The 20,397-nt window shown below is 45.2% G+C and overlaps 1 protein-coding gene across 2 annotated transcripts in view; it reads right to left on the bottom strand.

The window, feature by feature from the left end:
- Positions 1-20,397, bottom strand: part of Glyr1 (glyoxylate reductase 1 homolog) — a 34,875-nt gene that overhangs the window by 5,327 nt on the left and 9,151 nt on the right. The window contains exons 4-14 of one of the 2 annotated variants that reach the window (XM_036196243.1): positions 17,092-17,230; positions 16,418-16,657; positions 11,502-11,588; positions 9,974-10,030; positions 9,110-9,160; positions 8,942-9,015; positions 5,885-5,984; positions 2,241-2,351; positions 1,400-1,501; positions 563-725; positions 118-297 (exon numbers count right to left, since the gene is read on the bottom strand). In XM_036196243.1, coding sequence (XP_036052136.1) covers positions 118-297; positions 563-725; positions 1,400-1,501; positions 2,241-2,351; positions 5,885-5,984; positions 8,942-9,015; positions 9,110-9,160; positions 9,974-10,030; positions 11,502-11,588; positions 16,418-16,657; positions 17,092-17,230 — 1,304 coding nt within the window. The remainder of the gene's footprint in view (positions 1-117; positions 298-562; positions 726-1,399; positions 1,502-2,240; positions 2,352-5,884; positions 5,985-8,941; positions 9,016-9,109; positions 9,161-9,973; positions 10,031-11,501; positions 11,589-16,417; positions 16,658-17,091; positions 17,231-20,397) is intronic. The other variant, XM_036196244.1, reaches the window with a different exon arrangement.

The raw sequence follows: 20,397 nt of genomic DNA, 5'->3' as shown, positions 1-20,397 counted from the left end.
GGCTGGAAAGGGGCTCCTTTAACATAATGAGCCATGAAAGGACCCTCTCTCCTGGATGGTCTGGCCCAGCTGCTCAGTTCTAAAGAAAACAAAAATGCAAGACGGGATGCCACTTACTTTGGCACTTCTGGTCCAGGAAGATGCTGGCCAACTGTCCCTGATTGAGGATGTCCAAGAGTGTTTGCTGTGACTGGCCTGTCACCTGGGCCAGTGTAAGCCCCTCAGCGATGGTAGCCATGAAGCTCCCTTGGACCATGTTCACAATCAGCATCATCTTGGCTGCATTGCCAACTTCACCTGCAGGGTAAAGGTCATGTCTCAAGAATCCTATAAGCAGGTCATCTCTATCTGCCCTCACCCATGCACTCTGAAAACCTCTTTCATCTGTCCCGGATAGGACAGGCTCCTTTTTCTCCTAGGTACTAATTGTGCCTGGAAAAAGAAGCCTTCTTTCAGGGAGCCTGGTGAGAAGCCCACACAGGACAGACACTGTCACCAATGTGCTCCCATGCCCCCAAACCTTCAAGTCCAACATGTCCAGACAGGTGGGCAGATATGTTACCTAAAAAGAAGGAAGTCTTCCCCATCGCCTGGAAGCAGCTGCTGCAGTCCTCATACAAGCCCCTGTCTCCAGCTGCTAAGATCACCAACATCCCGTCATTGGACAGTTGCTGATTCCCTGAGACTGGGGCTTCCAGAAAGCGCCCCCCTCTGGATACAATCACCTGTAAGGAAAGCCACAGCTTCTGATGGGTGTTGCTTCTCCAAATATGGAGGAAGAAACATGGGGGTCACAGTGCCTCATCATAGGGTATGTTAGCATGTGGCTATCTCATTAAGGTTCCAAAGCCTACTACTACCATAGTGGGTCAGACAGGCTATCCTTTAAACCGATGTGAGTCACAAAAAGGAAGAAGGGAGCTAGGGTCTGCATCCTGTTTCCCAGCATTCTGGTTCTCAGAGACCAAGGGGCAAACATGGCCATACAGATACCTTGGCTAAATTCCTGCCCACTGGACCCTGCCCATCACTGAACTCAGCCACCCTCAGAACACAAGTGGGCCCAGAAGATTGGGAGGAGGACACTATGCTAGACTCAACTGTAGACAGCTGCTTAAGCCAAAAAAGGCCACACTGGCAGTCTGGAGGCTTCTCACTGCAGGAGGGCTGACAGCATGGGGCCTCCTGTCTACTAGCCTGCAGTGACCTTCCATGGCAGCTCCAACCAGCTGAGGCTCTGAAGGGGGACAGTCAAGAGGCTAGTCCCAAGGTTCCCGAAGACGTCCGTTCTGGCTTTGGCTCTAGTGTAACCAAACTGCCCGTACTTGGGTGTGGTCAGCCTGGGTCTTGGGCTCCCACTGAAAAGATGATCCAGAGCCAGCCTAGATAAGGCTGCTACCTGGGCCAGCTCGGTGACTGTATCCGCATCCACCGTTGACATGTCCACATAGCACTTCCCAGGGCGGATCCCTTGCAGCACACCACTGGGGCCCAGCACCAGCTGTAGAGACACAATGGAGAAGTAACAGCCCAGGCTTGCAGTTAAGTGCTCAGAAGTTCCTGCAGAACACAGTCTGTTGTTTTTTTGGGACTCATTTCCTGATCAGAAATTAACTATTAAAAATAAAAAGGAAAGAGTCACTTAATATGTATGGGACAGAAAAGTAATTACAGTCAGAGGGATTTCCGTGAATTCCAGGCCAGCCTGGTCTACCTATTTAATAAGTTTCAGATTTTGTTTAAAAAAAACAAAAACATAACCAAAAACAGGCCTTCCAGAATGTTTCCTTTTATCTTTGTGTTCTCTTCCAATGGTTTAAAAGACAGAATCTCATTATTTATTACGGAGGCTTCTTTGGACTAGATCACTCACAGTTTAAGAGGATCACTAAGGAGCACTTGACTTTGTAACACATGCAAATTCAGCAATAGTTAAAACAGGAGTTGGCCCTTAGACCAAAGAAAGGCACACTTAGCCACAAACAGTCCAGCTCAATAGACTACCTGGAACCAGTTCAGAAAAATGTTTCAGCAGACTTTAAGGACCCTAGAAGTTCTTCATTTTGAATTAAAGGAAGTCTGTATTCAACTTTGACAACATCTTTCTCAATAGGAGATTGCCCCCAGATGGGATATCCCCCCACATGCAAACACTCACTCAGTGTGCAGGGGAGAAGGGGAGGAGGCCAGCCAGCTCTCTTGGCTACGACCTGAGATGCAGAGGGAAGGGGAATCCTTACGTCCTTGGCTGCCTTTGGATCCGACACACAGGCGAAAGTGATGTCACAAGTTGAAACGACTTCCGCGGGGGTTCTTCCTAGGCGGGCCCCCTCCTGGATGAACAAATCACACTGCAAAAGTCACAGATCCTAACGTGAGCTGCATGCAATGCACAATAAACATGCTGGACAGGCCAGAGATGTGTGGACCTCTGGCTGGTCTCCCAAGGCAGGAGGCTGAGCTCGAAGCCTGACCTCCAGAGACTTTATAGATTATCCTGTTTTTGTGGACAGACATGGTATCTAGAATGAGATGCTATTTACAAACACAAAGCCAGTGTCTGTTGAAGGCTGGCAGTTTGAAGACTAGGATACGAACAGTGCCTATGTCCAGCTCCTCTGTGTGAGTAGAGCGGTGGCAAAACCAGCCTAGTGACCTGAGTCACTAGCACATGCAGAGGGAGCAGGGCTGGGCTGTGGGGTTCCTTTCTTCTGACCACCATTCCCTCTTGGGTGGTTCCAAATACTGCAGCCAGGCTAAGACTTACAAAGGGTCTCGAAGACCTAACTTCTTTTTGTCTAAAGTTAATATCATCCAAAATATCATGTAAAACAGATTACTGGTATTTTGGTGTACATTTCCTCCATAAGATATATTGAAAGTGAAAGTTGGGCAGAGGTGGCAATGCCTTTAATCTCAGCATTCAGGAGGCAGAAGCAGACAGCTCTCTGCGTTCGAGGCCAGCTTCATCTATCCAGAACAGCCAGGGCTACACAGAAAAACTCTATCTCGAAAAACCAAAAAAAAAAAAACCAAAAACATATTTAAAGAGATAATAAGAATAACTTGGGCACATTATATTGTAAGTAGGTTTTGCTTTCTTTCTTCTTTTTTTCTTAACTTTAAGAAGTTTATTTTCTATGTAAAAGAGTGTTTTGCCTGCATGTAAGAATATGCACCACATGTGTGCTTGGTGCTGTTGGGGCTCAGCTGAAGGTGCTAGATTCCCTGGATCTGGAGTTATGGATGCTTGTAAGCTACCATGTCAGTTCTGAAACTGACATTGTATCCTCTGCAAGACTAAACAAAACAGTGTTCTTAACTGCTGAGCCTCTCTCTAGAACCTCTAAAATGTTTATTAATTTATTTGTTTTGGTTTTTCGAGACAGGGTTTCTCTGTAGCTTTGGAGTCTATCCTGGACTAGCTCTGTAGACCAGGCTGGCCTTGAACTCACAGAGATCCACCTGCCTCTGCCTCCTGAGTGCTGGGATTACAGGTGTGCGTCACCACCGCCCGGCTAAAATGTTTATTTTTAATTGCATTAATTTTATCTGGGTGTATGCGTATGCATGTACACACATGAAGGTCACAGAACAATTTGCTGGAGCCAGTTTTCTTTCTACTGCATGGGTTCTGGGGACTAACACAGGTTGTCAGTCTTGGCAGCAAGCATCTTTACCACTGCACACACTGAACCATATCTGTCTTTTCTTAACATACTGCCACAACTACTTTGAATTGGTAGACATTCAATACTGTCTAATTTTGTTTTGGAAAATTATTATCCAATAACTATTGATCTAGAACTGTAGAGATGGTTCAGCAGTTAAGAGTACTTGCTGTTTTTCCAAAGGACTTGGGTTTTATTCCCAGCATCCACATGGCAGCTCACAACCTTTGCAACTCCAGTTCCAGAGGATCCAACACCCTCTTTTGACTTCCAAGGGCACCGGGCATGCATGTAGTGTGTATACATACATACATACAGGCAAAACATTCATACACATAAAATAAATATAAATATAAAGTACATATAAAATAAAAATAAAATCTTAAGGATTAATCTTAGCACTTGGGAGGCAGGAGGTGGATCTCTGGGAGTTTAAGGTCAGCCTTGAACTCACATCGAGTTCCAGGTAAAGCCAGTGCTATATAGTGAGACCCTGTCTCAAAAGTAACACTTTACAAACAAACAAACAAACAGACAAAAAAACTATAAACAAAACTAGTTATCTTTTACAAAAAGATTTACTTATTCATGTATTTTATGTATATGAGTGCTCTGTCCACATGCATATCAGAAAAGGGAATCAGATCCCATCATAGATGGTTGTAAGCTACCACGAGGTTGCTGGTAATTGAACTCAGGACCTCTGGAAGAGCAGCCAGTGCTCTTAACTGCTGAGCCATCTCTCCAGCCCCCACTATTTACCTTTTTCTTTAGAGAATTTTGATTGTTTATAGATGGTCTTTAGAAATTGTTTATAGATGGTCTTGGCAAATTTCCTGAAAATACTTCTCTGATCAGTCTTTGCTGCTCCTCCTTACCTACCTTGTAATGAGCAGCCTTTGTTGGAGGCCAGTGCTGTCTAGTCTACTTCAGGAGCTTAGAGTTCTATGGTAGCCATCTGGGAATGAAGCTTTAGGTTTTGTTTCCAGGCTAAGTGAGAGTTCTGAGTGCCCCATCTTTTGAATTTTTAAATATATATTTTTTATTATTGGTATGTTCTTATGTTTACAGGTGCACATGTGTGTGGACTCATGTGCACATGTACATGGAGGCCAGAGATCAACATCTAGTGTCTTCCTAAACTGGCCTCAATTTTAATTAAAAATTAATTGGAGAGGTTCAGCTTTTATGTGGATATTAGGGGTTTGAACTTAGAACCTCAGTGAACAGCAAGCTAGTTAATACTACCCATCTTCCCCACTCAATTATATTTTAGAAAGAAAACAGGTTTGCTTAGTACATTTACTGCAAAGAACAGTGGGCATGGCAGTAACAGGAGAGACACTTGCCCCTCCCTTTTTATTTAAAGATTTATATATTTTATATAGATGAATATGCTTGAATATATGTATATATACCATATGTGCACCTGGTTGCCTCAAAGGCCTTAAGAGGATGTCAGATCCCTTGACCTGGAGTTATGATAGCTATGAGCCATCGTAACAACACTGAGACCTGAACCCTGGTCCTCTGCAAGTACTATTAACTGTTGAGCCATTTTTCTAGCTCACCACTTATACTTCAATTTTTTTTTTCCCCCCCAGGCGGTGGTGGTGGTGGACGCCTTTAATCCTAGCAGTTGGGAGGTAGAGTCAGGCGGATCTCTGTGAGTTCGAGGCCAGCCTGGTCTACAGAGTGAGTTCCTGGATAGGCTCCAAAGCTACACAGAGAAACCTTATCTCAAAAACCCAATTTTACTTTTTTCCCCTGCTCTGAGACAAGGTGTCTCATAACTTGCCCTGTAGACCAGGCTGGCCTAAAACTCACAGAGATCCACCTGCCTCTGCCTCCTGAGTGCTGGGATTAAAGGCGTGCGCCACCACACCAGGCTTTCTTGTTTGTACTTTTGAGAAAAGGTTTCACTGTGGTCTGGAACTTCCTACATAAACTAGGCTGGCCTAGAATGCAAGGCAATCCTCATGCCTCCATTGTCTATGTGCTGGAATTACAGATCGTACACACATGTGCGGTCATGTGTGGTACACTCCGAGTAATTTTAACTACTTCAAATTTTATAACAACATCCTATATATCCTTCTGCCTTGACGAAGCTTAGCTCCTTTTCCTGGGTGCAGAACACTGAGAAGAACCACTGAGTATCCACCCTCAGTTATTCCACTTTCCATGTGACAAATCTCACCCTTAATACTTACTTTCTCTGCAGTCCGGTTCCAGACAGTCACTGTGTGACCCATTTTTAGCAAGTTGGAGACAATGCCACTTCCCATTAAGCCAAGGCCCAAAAATCCTATCCTGAAAGAGACAAAGATTGATCAGTTCAGACAAAGGCATGTCCACCATGCAGCACAAGTAACAATGTACGTTTTTCTTTTATGACACTGGGCATCAAACCCAGGGTTATTTCATGTTAGGCAATGCTTAACTGTACCTCTTCTTCTGGATGGCCCAGTAAGGGTCCCTAAATGTATATGGCCATGTCTAAATCTCTGACCACCAGGGACCAAAGCATGACTTCTGTGGCCATTGGCAAGTCTTCGAATTGTGGGCCCCCTTGCTTCTGATAGAGTATCTGAGCTTCTAATTCCACTCCAGTGACAAAGCACAGCGCTGTCTTCAGCTCCTGAATAGCTTCCTGATCAGCAACGTCATGCACTAGGCTTGCAGACCACTACATAGTGTGCCCCAAATCCACAAACCACAGAGACAAGTGTTGATGGCAAGGAGGCACTAGTAGTAGTATACACCGCTTCTCCCTGACATCTGTTCCCCCAGGCTCTCACCCCTGGCCTCTCTACCTACATCCTCCAAAGCATTGTTTCCAATGCCTTCTCAAGCCATCACAACTCGCCGCGACTGAAGTGCATATGGCAAATTTTGCCTACCTTTAACTTCCTCTACTTATTCCTTCTTGCCATTGGAGAACTCAGTGGGACTGCTTGCTACTACTGCTATCTTTATATACTTGTACAGAGATCTCCATCTTGCCTAAATGTCTTTTCTGGTTCTTGTACTTTGTATGTGTAGGTCAGAAGATGACAGACACATACAGCCTTTTTGCGAGACAAGGTTGTAACTGGCCTGAAACTTGCTAAGCAGGTGAAGCTGGATGGCCAGTGAGCCCCAGTGGTCTGTCTGTCACCTTAGCACTGAGATTAGAGGTATGTACCACCATGCCTGGCTTTTTCATGTGGGTACTGGGGACAGAATTTAGGTCCTGAATTCTTTGGCAAAATAGACATTTTTTTTTTTTTTTAAATTTAAATTGAGACAGGGTCTCACGTTGTAGCCCAGTCTGGCCCGATATGTTGCTCAGTAACCTCAACTCAGAGCAATGTTCCTGTGTCAGACTCCTGAGCACTGGAATCCAGGGTGAACCACTATACCCAGCTGGTTTTTATATACCTTTATTTCTTCTTGCATGGCAAAATAGTTAAATGCCTTTCTTCTCTCAGAAATTCCACTATTTTCTTGTTTTCTATTGGGTTTTCTCAGCTCTCAACACTCTCTGCAGATTCCCCACAAAGGCTCTCTGCAGCCTCTCCAAACTTTGGTTCTCTGGGCTCCAGGCTGCAGGCACCGCTGGAAAGTGACTCCTTTACTCGGAGGCTCCTCTCACTCTGGCAGGAGTGCCTAGGCACTGAACTCTCTGTCTCAGCACATAGAATGTCACGTGAGTCAAAGCCTCCATCTTCCTCAACAAAATGATTTTTTGACCACTAGGTTTTATGCTGAGATGCTTGCCATTCATAACTCTCTTATATAGTACAATTTCTCCCATGAAGCCTATCAAGACAGGGTAATAGTTTTCCTTTTGTGTTTTAGGAAACTCAAGAGATGTATGAACGAAGAAGTATCTGCATGTCCAACATGACAAGTAACAGTCCCACAAGTTCTATGTCAGTGTGGACTAGTGTGGGTCAGCTGCTCTGTGCGGCTGGCTTCAAACTCATGTTAAGATGCCTGGCTGGGCAGTGGAAGCGCACGCCTTTAGGTCCAGTACTTGGGAGGTGAAGCCAGGTAGATCTCTGTCAGTTTGAGGCCAGCCTGGTCTACAGAGTGAGCTCCAGGACAGCCAGGATACACAGAGAAACCCTGTCTAGAAAAATAAAAAAAACAAAAAACAAAAAACAAAGCAAAACAAACAAACAAAAAAGTGTTGCCTTGAGAGGCAGTCAAGGTCTTGGGTGAGAATATGAGGACTCAAGTCATTAGTCCTGTGCTGGTCTTGTTTTTAAAACAAATACAATCCTCACTAAAGGATACTTACCTTCTATGCCTGGCCCTCACCTTTTTTTTAGACATGGTTGTGCTTAAGCAGCCTACATTGGCCTAGCCTCTCAAGTACTGGGATTGCAGGTGTGCACCACCACCTCTGGGCTCTATGCACCCCCCCCCCCAATCCCTGATCAGTATCTAACAAGCTCCTATCTTCTGCACACTGCAGAGGGGAGTTCAAGAAGAACCTGGTATAACTAGGGATTTCAATAGTTTGTACAGTCAAAAGAGATACTGACTTTAGTCTGTGAGAGAACTATGTGGAAGGCACATACTAGAATTCATGTTTTAGTGCTCACAACACAATTCCTGAGTAAGGAAACCCCTTCCACTAAATGACTGCAGACTCAACTGGCTCAGCTGAAGCAGCAATGAAGGAGGTCGGGGCCCACCATCTAGGCAAGGAAGAAAGCAGCTGACAGGTGCATGGGAAGGACAGGGAGGGACACAGGGAGAAATGGGTAAAGTGAGACCAAAGGGTTTATTCCCAAAACCTGCATGTCTCTCTCTCCCCATGGCTAACCTTGGAGCTCCCACTGTACAAGGTACATTTACACACTGAGCCCAATTTCCAAGAGTGGCGCCAGACTAGCAGTGGCAGCAAGGGCAGTTCTGCTACCTGCAAGGAAATGAATTCTTAGCTTGGCACTGTGGACATAATCTACCAACTGAGAAGCCCTATCTAGGATGGGGCCTGAGACAAAGCTTTACAAGCCATCTTTTGGGAGGCTCAGAGAACTTCTGAAGTAGTTGCTCAGATTCACTGACAATTAGGGAGCCAACACCTGAGTCTATTCCCAAGGGAGGACCCCACAGGAAGTGGGGACGGGAGCAACAACTCCCTCTGATAAGTGAAAGTGTTGCCAAATTATTTATCAGGCCTGGACACAGCCCTTCAGGGCTCCCTTGGTGCCACTTCTCCAGTTCTAAAAGAATCCAGAGCCTCCAGGAGGCTTCATCATCCAAGGTCTTACTTTTTGTCTGTGGGTGTGATGCTGCCATTCACGGCTGTGCTGTCTGCTGCCTGGATGGAGGTGGAACCAGTTTCCTAGAGATAGGGAGCACAAATAATCATCTAGCTGTCTCTGACCACAGTGAGACCACAGGTGAAATAAAAATTGAAAGGCAGGGAGCCTACATACCTCTTCACATATTTTCAGCTTCTTTGTGATTGCCTGGTAACAGACAGCTGGCTAATAAAGAGGGAGGAAAAAAGACAACTTATTAAGTGCAACAGTTCTACGTGGTAATTTCCCTAAATGGTTAGGCCTAAAATCAGATAATAACACAGGATATTTCTTTGTTGTATAATTTTAACAAATCCGGAGGAAAACACTCATTACCTCGATATTCCATATAGCTGCTTGAAGGTGATGTTTGTCTGACTCTGAGCTTCAGAGATGTCAACTTACATGCCTTGTTATAGAGTTGGTCAGTAAAAGCTGGGCTGGAAATCAAATCTGCCCACCTCCAAAACCACCCATTGCTATAGGGTCTTTGCAAAGTTTGGCCCAACCCCCAGCCTCACAAACTTTAGTAAAGCTTCTTGCTATAGCCACAGGGCTGGGAAGCTATCCTGACCACAGAGCCACAGGATGTGGCACCAGGCAGCATGGGCAACCTCATGGAGATAGCCTTTATGTCTAGCTCCTCCTGCCTTAAAACTCTGAAGGCAACTGCTGATATCCCAGCAACACAAGTGGCTGAGTTCTAAAAACTTTTTAAATTTTTATTTATTTATTTTGATTTCATGTACATTGGTGTTTTGCCATGGGTGTTGGGTCTCAGGAACTGGAGTTACAGACAGTTGTGAGCTGCCATGTGGGTGCTGGGAATTGAACCAGGGACCTCTGGAAGAGCAGTCAGTGCTCTTAACTAAGCTCTCTCTCCAGCCCAACTTTTTTATTTTTACTTTCCCTGGCACCTGCTTTCCTCATGGACCTACGCTGTCCTTTAGCTTGTTGCTATGGCATTCATAAACAGGTCTGCCCCATGTGAGCACTCACCTTCTCTGTTTGGCTCAACAGAAAATGATGGAAATGAGGATCTGCATCTTTGACTGGCTGGAATCAGAAGACAAGGAAATCAAATGAGCTGCTCTCTACCAAAGTCACTTCCTCTCGCCTAGAAGAGAGACACCCTCCTGCTGCATGGTTTCTTCAACAAAGTCTCCTTCAGGGCTGTTGGAAAACTTCTATTTTTTGAGATAGAGTTTCTGTGTGTAGCCCTGGATGTCCTGGAACTCACTCTGTAGACCAGGCTAGCCTCAAACTCCCAGGAATCTGCCTGCCTCTGCCTCTTTTTGGGGATTAAAGGTGTACACCATCCCCCGACCCCCACCATCTCTTTTTATTTCCTGTACTAGGGGTTGAATCTAGGGTCTTGCCCATGCTAGACAAGTGTTCTACCACTGAGCGCTACCTCCAAGCCCAGCTTTTTTTTTTTTTTGAGACATTCTCACTTTATAGCTCTTGCTGGCCTTGAAGACAATAGAGATCCACCAGTCTTTGCTTCCAGAATGCTGTCTCTTTTCATTTTTTATTCTGAGACAGTATCTAACTTACTCAGGCTGGCCCTTCAACTCACTTGGTTACTCAGGCAGGCCATGACCCTACTGCTTCAGCCTCAACTAAGATTGCAAGCACGTGCCACCAGGCCCAACTCTGGCCTTTCATAAACTGCATTCTAGTTAAGGGAAAATGGGTTCAAGTACAAAAAAGACAGATATTTCTGCAGGTTAAGATCAATCACTCTAGTAACCAAGTATTACAAAGCTCTCCTGTATTTTAGCACTAAGCGTTCACCAGGCATGCAGTTGGCCTTGCTGCATAAGCCACAGCAATTCTAGTACTCTTCTAGTTTCAGAGCTCTGGTCTCCTTGGACTTGAGGCCAGACCCTTGTAGAGCTCAGCTTCCTGGGATCAATTCTGATTACAGTGGCCACGACCATAGATCTCCGTAACTGTTTACTACTATGCCTAGTGCCAGGTGCAAGCACAGTGAAGCCAGTGTGACCCCAACATACTAAACATCAAGACCTGCATTCTCTGAGCTTGGTGGCTACGTTTCTGTAATCCTAGTTCCTTATCTGGGTATCTGAGGTAGAAGGATCTCTAGTTTGAGGCTGGCATTGACTACCTAGGGAGACCCTGTCACAAGACCCTCCCCAGAAAAAACTACCTCTTCAAGGGTAGTGGTGGTAGAGGCAACAAAACGGGGGAAGTATTTACGGAAGAGAGTATTCACAGTAAATACAAAAGTAGTCCCATCCCAAACAATAAGAATGACAGTGAGCCTATAATCCCACATACGATGCTCAACAGGCAAACTGCCTGGAACCTCAAACCTAAAACACTAGCACCCTGAGGATGAAGATTTTTACCTCCTAGACTTCTGTACTGCTTTCCAATAAAACAAAACCAAACAACCAGAGAAGGGGAAAAGGGAAAGAAGACCACATAGCAAAGCCAGAAAATCTGCAATGTGCTTGTTCTGACATCGTGGTCAGTCCTACCAGCAGGAAAAATTCTTTACCTCGCTCGCGGTTGGCTGCCATTTAAATGCGGCCATTGGTCCGGCCATCATCCCCTTTACAGTGCTAGACTCAGGGATGGTGAGGTCCTAGAGGAGAAAAGCAGAGAGAGCATCAGGAAACTTTGCTTCCCTTTGGCCACACTCCACCTGAACTAAACTCCTGGCAAGTGCAATGGTCTAAGTGTAAGTTCAAGCCAACCCCTGGGCAAGGCTCTAAGTGGGAGAAGGGAAACTGCTTCCTGCCAATACAAAGTGAGCTGCCTTCTCCAGTCCTCTAGTAACAGAACCTGCACATGCACTTAAGTCACAAGAATGAAGGTTAATTAGGAAGTTGCCAGCAAGTTACAGGGAAATTCTTTATGGCAAGTAATAATCACTAAGAAACAGTGGCTTCGGAGGGAATCTACCGTGTCTTAAAAAAACAAAAACAAAAACAATGCATGGTACTGCTGAGGAGACCTGCCCAGATTGAAAGTGATGATGAGTGCCAGAATACATTTCAGGCAGCTGAAAACTCAATCCCCTGCTCTCCCTCTGGCCCCATGTAGCCTTGTCTCCTCCACACACCAGCCCAAGCCAGACCTTATCACATCTGCCCAAAGCCAGCTCCCCAATTCTCACACTGAAGCTGAAGTTTGCTATGGCAGTCCTCAGGAAGGGCTCTACAGTCAGCTGCCTTATTCCACACTCATATCTGCCCAAGTCCTAATTCTTTTCTCTTTTTCCCGAGACAGGGTTTCTCTGTTTAATAGTCCTGGCTGTTCTGGAATTCACTCTATAGACCAGGCTGGCCTCAAACTCAGAGATCTGCCTGCCTCTGCCTCCTGAGTGCTGGGATTAAAGGAGTGCACCATCACTGCCTGGCCTGAGTCCTAATTCTTTCTCTTCCCTTGCCATTTTCTAGTTTACCAGCACTCCATTCCCCAATCCTAAACACACCAAATATGAACCCATCTCAGGACTTCTGTATTACTGGGGATGGTCTTCCATCATGTCTACTTGACTCACAGGCTCACTTTAGGGCACCATGGAAAGGTCACTTCATCAAAGTAGCTTTGTTTGACCCCTCTGTACCTTCTCCCATTTAAAAGTGATGTTGATTACAATGACAGCAAAAGTTTCAAAAGTCATCTTAGTACTAGTTTACATATATGGTCTCATGTAACCCCCATTACTCACAATGGAGAACTAATACTGTCTTCTTTTTACATAAACAAAAACTGAGGTACAGAGGGATTAAGTAGCACTGGCCAATTATGAGACAGATTAAAAATTCCAGCTCCCAGGAATGGTGGCACACATCTTTCATCCCAGCCCCTGGGGAGGCAGACACAGGCATATCTGAGTTTGAGGCCAGCCTGGTCTGCACAGTTCCAGGCCAGCCAAGGCTACATAGTGAGACCCTGTCTCAGAATACACACACAAACACCAAAACAACCAACCACCAAACAAACAAAAAAACCTAACTAACCAACCAACTAACCAACCAACCAACCAAACCAAAACAAAACCTAACTAACCAACCAACTAACCAACCAACCAAACAACCAAAAAAAAAACCTAACTAACCAACCAACTAACCAACCAACCAACCAAACAAAAAAAAAACCTAACTAACCAACCAACTAACCAACCAACCAAACAAACAAAAAACCACACAAAACAATTCAAATTCCAGCAATTTGGAGCCAGGGTTGGTTCTATTACAAGTGTGTTCTCCTTCCACTCTATTCTACACTGGGAATCATGCTGGCATGTAGATGAAGCTGAGTATGTATTAGAGAAGTAGGGAATCTCTCTTCCTGAAAGAGGCCATGTCTCTACAGCTTTTAGGCTTTCTCTCTAGTCATGTGGCCTGTGGTGAAGCTGCCAAACAAGCATCTGTGTAACATAGAGGCTAGACTGTTCTGCAGTGGCCTCCAATCACGTTACTACTCAGCACCTGACACAAGGCTGGTGGATCTTTTTTTTTTTTAAAGATTCATTCATTCATTCATTCATTCATTCATTCATTCATTCATTTATTATGTATACAGTGTTCTGTCTGCACATATCCCCGCCGGGCAGAAGAGGGCACCTATTTCATTACAGATAGTTGTGAGCCACCATGTGGTTGCTGGGAATTGAACTCAGGACCTTTGGAAGAGCAAGCAGTCCTCTGAGCCATCTCTACAGCCTGGCTGGTGGATTTTAAAGTATAGTCAATGAAGATGGGACAATGGAGCTCCAGGGGTGATAGAATGGGAACAAGGAGTTCATAGCTCTTGGTCCAAACACGAAGGAAAGACCTCTATCCCTGATTCACCTGCTTGGTGTGAGTGTGAAATTTTAGGAGGACCACAGGCCTGACTACACTTCTGCTGGGATGGTCTTCATCTGAAGCTGAAGCCGTAGTTCTTAGTTTAGCAGTCGGAAAGGAGAGCCCAGCCAAGACATGGGAGCAAGCCTCCAAGCAAAATCTGAAACAGACGTCTAGACATAAATTCAGCCTTGTCTGAAGGCAAGCACTTGACACTTCTGAAATCAAGGTTTTTCAGTATTCTTAGGGGCAGAGGATTACACAAGAGAATGGCACTCACCTGGGACTCTGCAGCTAGGAGCCTGTGCTTCACTGCTTACTGCCAGCCAATGACAATTGCCATGGCAACACACCTGCACTCTGAGCTACAGGACAGATGAGGTCAGATGCACTGTTACTCCAGTGCCAGGACAGACTCCCTGAAGCACTGAGCACAGGCCCAGCCCACAAACACCCAGAAAGGACCCAGCTAGGGTCAAGAGCAGGTTGTTCTTCTAGCCTGAAGCCTGGTTAAAAGTTACCACCACCAAAACATTTTCCCTGTTGTAGGGTGGACCGCTTCTCATTGTCAGCTCAAGGGAAAGCCTGGAGATAGGAGAAGCCAGCTTGGGAGGGATCTTGCAAGGGCTAGACTGAAGTAACTTTCCACCTCAGGTCTCATGGCACACCTGGCTCCTATCCTGCAAACAGCCCACACAGGATTGGGATCTGACACCCACAGCTCTCCAGGTATGGTCCTCAGCACTACCTATGGACTCACTCAATTCTCACGGGAAACCCATGAGGCTCCAGGGCCAGATTAGGAAACTAATCCAAACACAGGGCCTCACCATAGTACTTGCCTTTATCTAATAGGAAGCTGTTTCTGTCCAGGGTGATTCAGAAGTTTATGAGGAGCTTGCCTGAAGATGTTAATTTGTTAGACAGTAGAAAACGTGACGGCTCCAGTTCCTTCTCGACTGAAAACTACATTACAACTTTTGGGGGTTCCTATAAGGCCACATCCCTCGTAGGCTAAAGTCCCCTACTCACTGAGGCTTGTAGTTCTCTGAAGCTCCCTACCTCCTGAGCATGGTCACAGGGGGACTCTTTCTCTCTTCCTTCTGCTCTCTTAGCCTTAGGACAGTGTGAAGAACCTTCTCCAATCAGTGGCCCACAGAGGCAGACCAGGCTGAGCCTCCCCAAAGATACTCTAGATCCCTAAAGTGTTTGTGAATCAGATTAAAACACTTAAATTTAGAGTGTTTTGCATACAATTCTGTATTTCCAGCTCCTTTCAACCAGACAATCTGGCAGCAGTTGGCCAGGCACCCCGTGGATGGAGTGTAACTGGCTTGGCCCCAAGATGCAGTGAGCTCTCCTGTTCTTTTTGCAAACTCAAGGCAGCTTCAGCTGCTTTGTGCCCTATTTCCCTGGTGTTTGATTGAACCTGCCAGCCTTGCTCTGGTGTCTAGTGTTTCATCAAGGTGTTATAACCCACTATTCATCAGCCACCTGGCTTCTATTCCTTTTATCCTGGTTGCATATCTACCAGTGTGCTTCTCACAATTCATAGGCCACCCACTTCCTGAAATTAGACACAAGGTGAGAGATGCACCATTTCCTCCTGGTTTCATCTGGCTACACTTGCAACTTTACTAACCCTGACCAAATATTCTCTTTGCAGTGCAGACTCTCTTCTTGAGCATCCCTCCTCATATTCCCAAGACAAGCTCATCTAGTCTCATGGATTAGGCTGTTAACATCCAAAATGGCTTCCCAGTCTACAGCTCTAGTACTGTTTGGGACATGCTTCCAATGCATCATACTCAAAAAAAGAACCGAAGGCTAGAATGTAGATTAACAGCAGAGTGCTTGCCTATCATACATGAAGTTCCAGGTTCTACCCTTAGTTCCGTAAACAATGACAACAGCAAACCCCAAATCCCTCCAAAAGCCACAAAGAACCAGCTCTCTCTTTCTCTCTCTCCTGTGTGACAGCTCCATTTCCTGACTCTTGATCATGTAAAAAAGCAACAGCATTATCTTCTAGGAGTGAAGCTTGACGCCACCTTTTCCTTCCTTGTCATCTACACCCTTCCACATAACCAGTTGCCAAATCATAAAAGGGCTTTCTCTGATATGCCTCTCCTCATTCCTTTCAGAAAATGCTACCACCTCTTTCGGGTATACCAGTGACTTTGGCTTCAGGACCCTTTTCTGTCCTCACAATTACTAAGGCCCACGTTGGCACACAATGCTATCTCAACAACTAGCTTAAATAGCTTCCTAGTGCTTCCACTATCTTGAATTTGCTGTATGGTCCTCTGTGACCCGGTGTCAACCTACCTGTGCCCTGCTTGCTCCGTCCTTCTACCTGCCAGGATGCTCATGCCTCCCATGGGCTGCATGCTCACCTCTACAGTGCTTTCCTCCCTTTCTGATGGCCTTCCCCTGGCCAGACAACTCAGGAGACTGCTCTCCTTCTCCGACTATGTCTGTGCACTTTGCTTTCACGTCATTTACAGAACATGACAGAACTTCACACCCACTAGGTGAGCAAGACCATAATTAAGAGTATGGCTCTGCTTTACACAAAAAAGGCACTAGTTCGGGAAGCTACAGTGGTAAGACAAACCTTCTCATCCTTTGGGGGCCGACCCCGCTTCCGGGGACTTTGCTCTTGGGCTCTTTTAAGGCACTTGGAGCCTCTCTCTGCAGAGCCTGGAGTCCCCCTCTTCTTTCCTTCTCCCGTGCTCTTCTTCACCTTCCCTTCAGACAGGCTAAGCTTGCCGTTCTCACCACCTGAGTTTGGCCTACTTCTCTCCTCACTGGAATTACGCCGATTCTTGTCATCAGCAGAAGTGTGGGATGATGTCTGAAAGTTCAACAATAATAATGATGACCACTACAACAGCCACTACCAACATAGTGCTCTCGGGACTTCTTTGAATTGTCTTCATAGCCACCCTGAGAAACAGGATCCTTGCTCACCCTGTTTGCACTGGAAAAACAACTTAAAAAAAAAAAGAAAATCATGTCACTCATCTACAGCCCCAAAGCTAGGAGGTGGCTGTGTTCCTAAGCTCTTTGCTGCACTCCAAAGCTGAGCTACTCCTTCTAAAAGCAACATGCCTCAGAAAAAAGTGAGCCTCAGAAAGGTGAGCCACAGGCATAGAGTTCTAGAATCACAGTTGTTCTCTTGCTAGGCATCTCATGGGAATGGAATGAGTCTGTGATACATTTCATCTGCTAGTAACCATGCAAAACCACTGGCCTGATATTGGAGGGGACTGCTGAAGTTTCTCTCACCTGGTCTTTCCCTTTGGCTCTCCTGAGGAACTCTTCAACAGCATCCACGGCTTGCTGGAACCGTTTGCCCTTGTTGATCTTTATCATTTCCTCTTTATGAGCATGATAAGGCTTTAGCTGTTCCACTTTGATCCAGGCACTAGCAGAAAGCAAACACAGAAAGAGTCTGATCCACACGCATATGCCAACACATTCCTGAGATCTCACCATGGTAAGATTTGAACATACATTGTTTTTAGCTGGAAATTGAAAGAGGTGTAAACCTCATCAACCGTTCGTCCCCAACTCTTAAGCCTGAAGTACATTGTCTTGAAACAAATGGAACCACAACAGGTGAGAACGTTCCTTAGGTGAAATCATGGTCATGCACTTTATCTGTCCTCTCATTTGCCAGCAGCTTTCCATGGCCGACCACGCATATACCTGCAACCCCAGGAGAGACCTGTGAAGTCTGCTGTTTCCAGTGTGCAGCATGAACGCCAAGGACACCTGCAAGCACTGCAGGCCATGGCAACACTTCCTCACAGGGAGACAACTGCTGCTGACCAACTACTTTTTGTTTGCTCTTTTTCTGAGACACTCTCTCAATACATAGTTCTCTCTGTCCTAGAACTCACCATGTAGACCAGGCACTCCTCCTATCTCTACCTCTTGAGTGCTGAAATTACAGGTATGAACCACTACATGTGGTTGAGTCAACTATTTGAGCCAGTTTTACAAAATTTGTCCATCACCCTAGAGTCAGAAATGTAACCAGGACTAATGAAATACTTTTTCTTAAAGGCAAAGACTCTGGGTTGGAGAGAGGGTTCAGTGGTTAAGAGCACTGGATGCTCTTCTGGAGGACCCTGGTTCAATTCCCAGTACCCAGGGGATCCAGACTCTGCAGGCACTGCACACACATGCTGCACAGACATGCAGACAAAACACCCACATTAAGGGGGAAAAAAAGACAAGGACTCATGAACTCCTGATTCTTTTGCCTCCACCTCCCAAATGCTGGGATTACAGGTGGTGCTGGGGCCTGAACTACCTATCAACTGAGAACTCTATCCCAAATGCAACATCAAAAGTTTGTGTTCTTTAGATATCTACAACCACTGAGCCAACATTTGTTCTTAAAGGATGGTATCCATGGCTACCAAACCATACATACATATGGTTTGGGATGAGGGCGGCTCACAAATGGAGGCTTTAAATAGCATTCTTTTTGAAAGGCAAAATGAACTCCTCTAATTGTTAATTTCAACTGTCAATATGTACCACATTAAAGTGTAAAAAAAAAAAAAAAAAAGCAGTCAGCTGCTAGTTCTGGAGTATCTGGCCTGTCATGGAACCTAAGCAAGTTTCCTGCAGTAGGTTTCTATGGCTTCCCTAAATGATGTTCTGGATTCCAAGTGCAAATGAGAACATATTACAGGTGTCAATTGTACCTGACAAGGTATTGGTTAATTTACATATGTTTTCCCCTGTAATAATTATAGGGTCTCACAACATAACCTTCAGAAAAAGTGTGCCAGGCTAAGGATATAAAAACTGGGTTACACCAATAGCTGAAGTTTCCTTAGAGAAAGCCAGAAAATATTCACCCATAATCGCCAAAGTTTTTTTTTTTTTTTTTTTTTTTAAATTCACCTCCATCTTCCTGCACTCTGAGTGTTGTGTGAGCAGTTGTGAGGATGGGTCAAGAACAAATATGGTAGCCCTGAGACCTCAGCCCACAAGTTCGAGACAGCACATTAGGGCAGGCATAGTACCTATAGCTAAGGCAAGTAACACACAGGGTCAACTACAGCAGTGCAGTGAGATGTTTTCCGGTGGCCAGCTCAGCTACAGTTGGCAACCTGACAAGAGAGCCATGAGTCCAATCTATAGGGAGAAAATGTGGACTAAGACATTGACCCTCTAATGCTGCCCAGTATGTCCCTAGGAACGCCAACCCCTACCCTACCTCTCACTGTATTTACAAAATTCTAAGGACAGAGGTAAAGGTTTAGTTCTAAGATCACGTCAGTGTTAGGGATGAAGCCTAAAGAGACATGGTTCTCAGGATCCACACTGTTCATCTTTCACAGAGCTGTAAAACTAGGTTAGATGTTCCACAGGCAGTAATCCATTCACTCGCTTTTGTCCCTGACATGCCTGCCTCCTTTCACCAAATTCTGACTCAGAGAAAAAGCAAGGGTGAAGACTCCTGTGCAAGAAATGCCAACAAATCAGCCCCCACCTTTTTGGGTGAAAATGTTTTAAACAAGAGTTCTGATTTCTGTAAGAAGGAAGAGTACACACAAAATTCCACTCACCTTCCTGACAGGACTTTGAGAAACTATAGTGAAATTTTCTTCCATACAATGATCTTTGAAATATTCAAATGAACTGACAATACAAATGTGACTTTGAGAGGATAAAAGAGAGAAATATTAATCTACTCAGGAAATTACCAAGTGTCAGAAAGGCATCCTGCCTCACCAGAGTCCAGTCAATAAAATGCCAGCTCACCAGAGCCCAGAAGGATCACCTCTAGAAAGCAAACCACACTTGAATCACTTCAGCCATCCAAACAAAATGTGTTCTATAGTGGTCACAATGCAAAGCCCTGTCTGCTTAATGACATGGTGCCTTTTAGCTGGAACCTCAGTAAGACTTATAATCCTGGAGGAACAGCAAAGCAGGTATGAAATTTGTGTCAGTAAATGATACCTTCCAGCCATTTTTAGAGGCTAGAAGGCTTGCTAGTCAGTGGATGGAAAGGTGCCAAATAAAATGCTCAGCTAGGTCTTGTTTTAGTTTTGATCTTGTTTTAGTTCATGCGTATGGATGTTTTGTCTACATGTATGTTGATATACCATGTGTGCCTGGTACTACTCATGGAGACCAGAAGGTGGTATCTTTAGAACTGGAATTATGGAAGGTTGTGAGCTGCTATGTGGTGCTGGGAATCAAATCCTGGTCCTCTGGAAGAGCAGTCAGTACACTCAACCACTGAACCATCTCTCCAGTCCCTTGACCGGGTAACTTTTCAGCATTAAAAACAAACAAACAAACAAACAAACAGGGAGGGGCAGGGGCTAGCTTTGTATTCACTAGACCCTCGGTTCTCATTGTCTAACAGGCTAGCTTCAAATGCACAGAGATTGCCTGCCTTTGCCTCCCAAATGCTTTAATTAAAGGTGTGTGTATCACCAGAGCTGGCCTTAATTTATTTATCTATCTATTTTTTGAGACAGCGTCTCTCTTTGTAGCCATGGTTTTTCTTGAACTCAGAGATCTGCCTGCCTTTGCATCCCATGTGCTGGGACTAAAGGC

The sequence above is a fragment of the Onychomys torridus genome, chromosome 8 (genome assembly GCF_903995425.1).
Source record: "Onychomys torridus chromosome 8, mOncTor1.1, whole genome shotgun sequence".
Taxonomy (NCBI): domain Eukaryota; kingdom Metazoa; phylum Chordata; class Mammalia; order Rodentia; family Cricetidae; genus Onychomys; species Onychomys torridus.
Note: the sequence above shows the minus strand (reverse complement) of the source record. Positions and strands in the feature narration are given on the sequence as shown.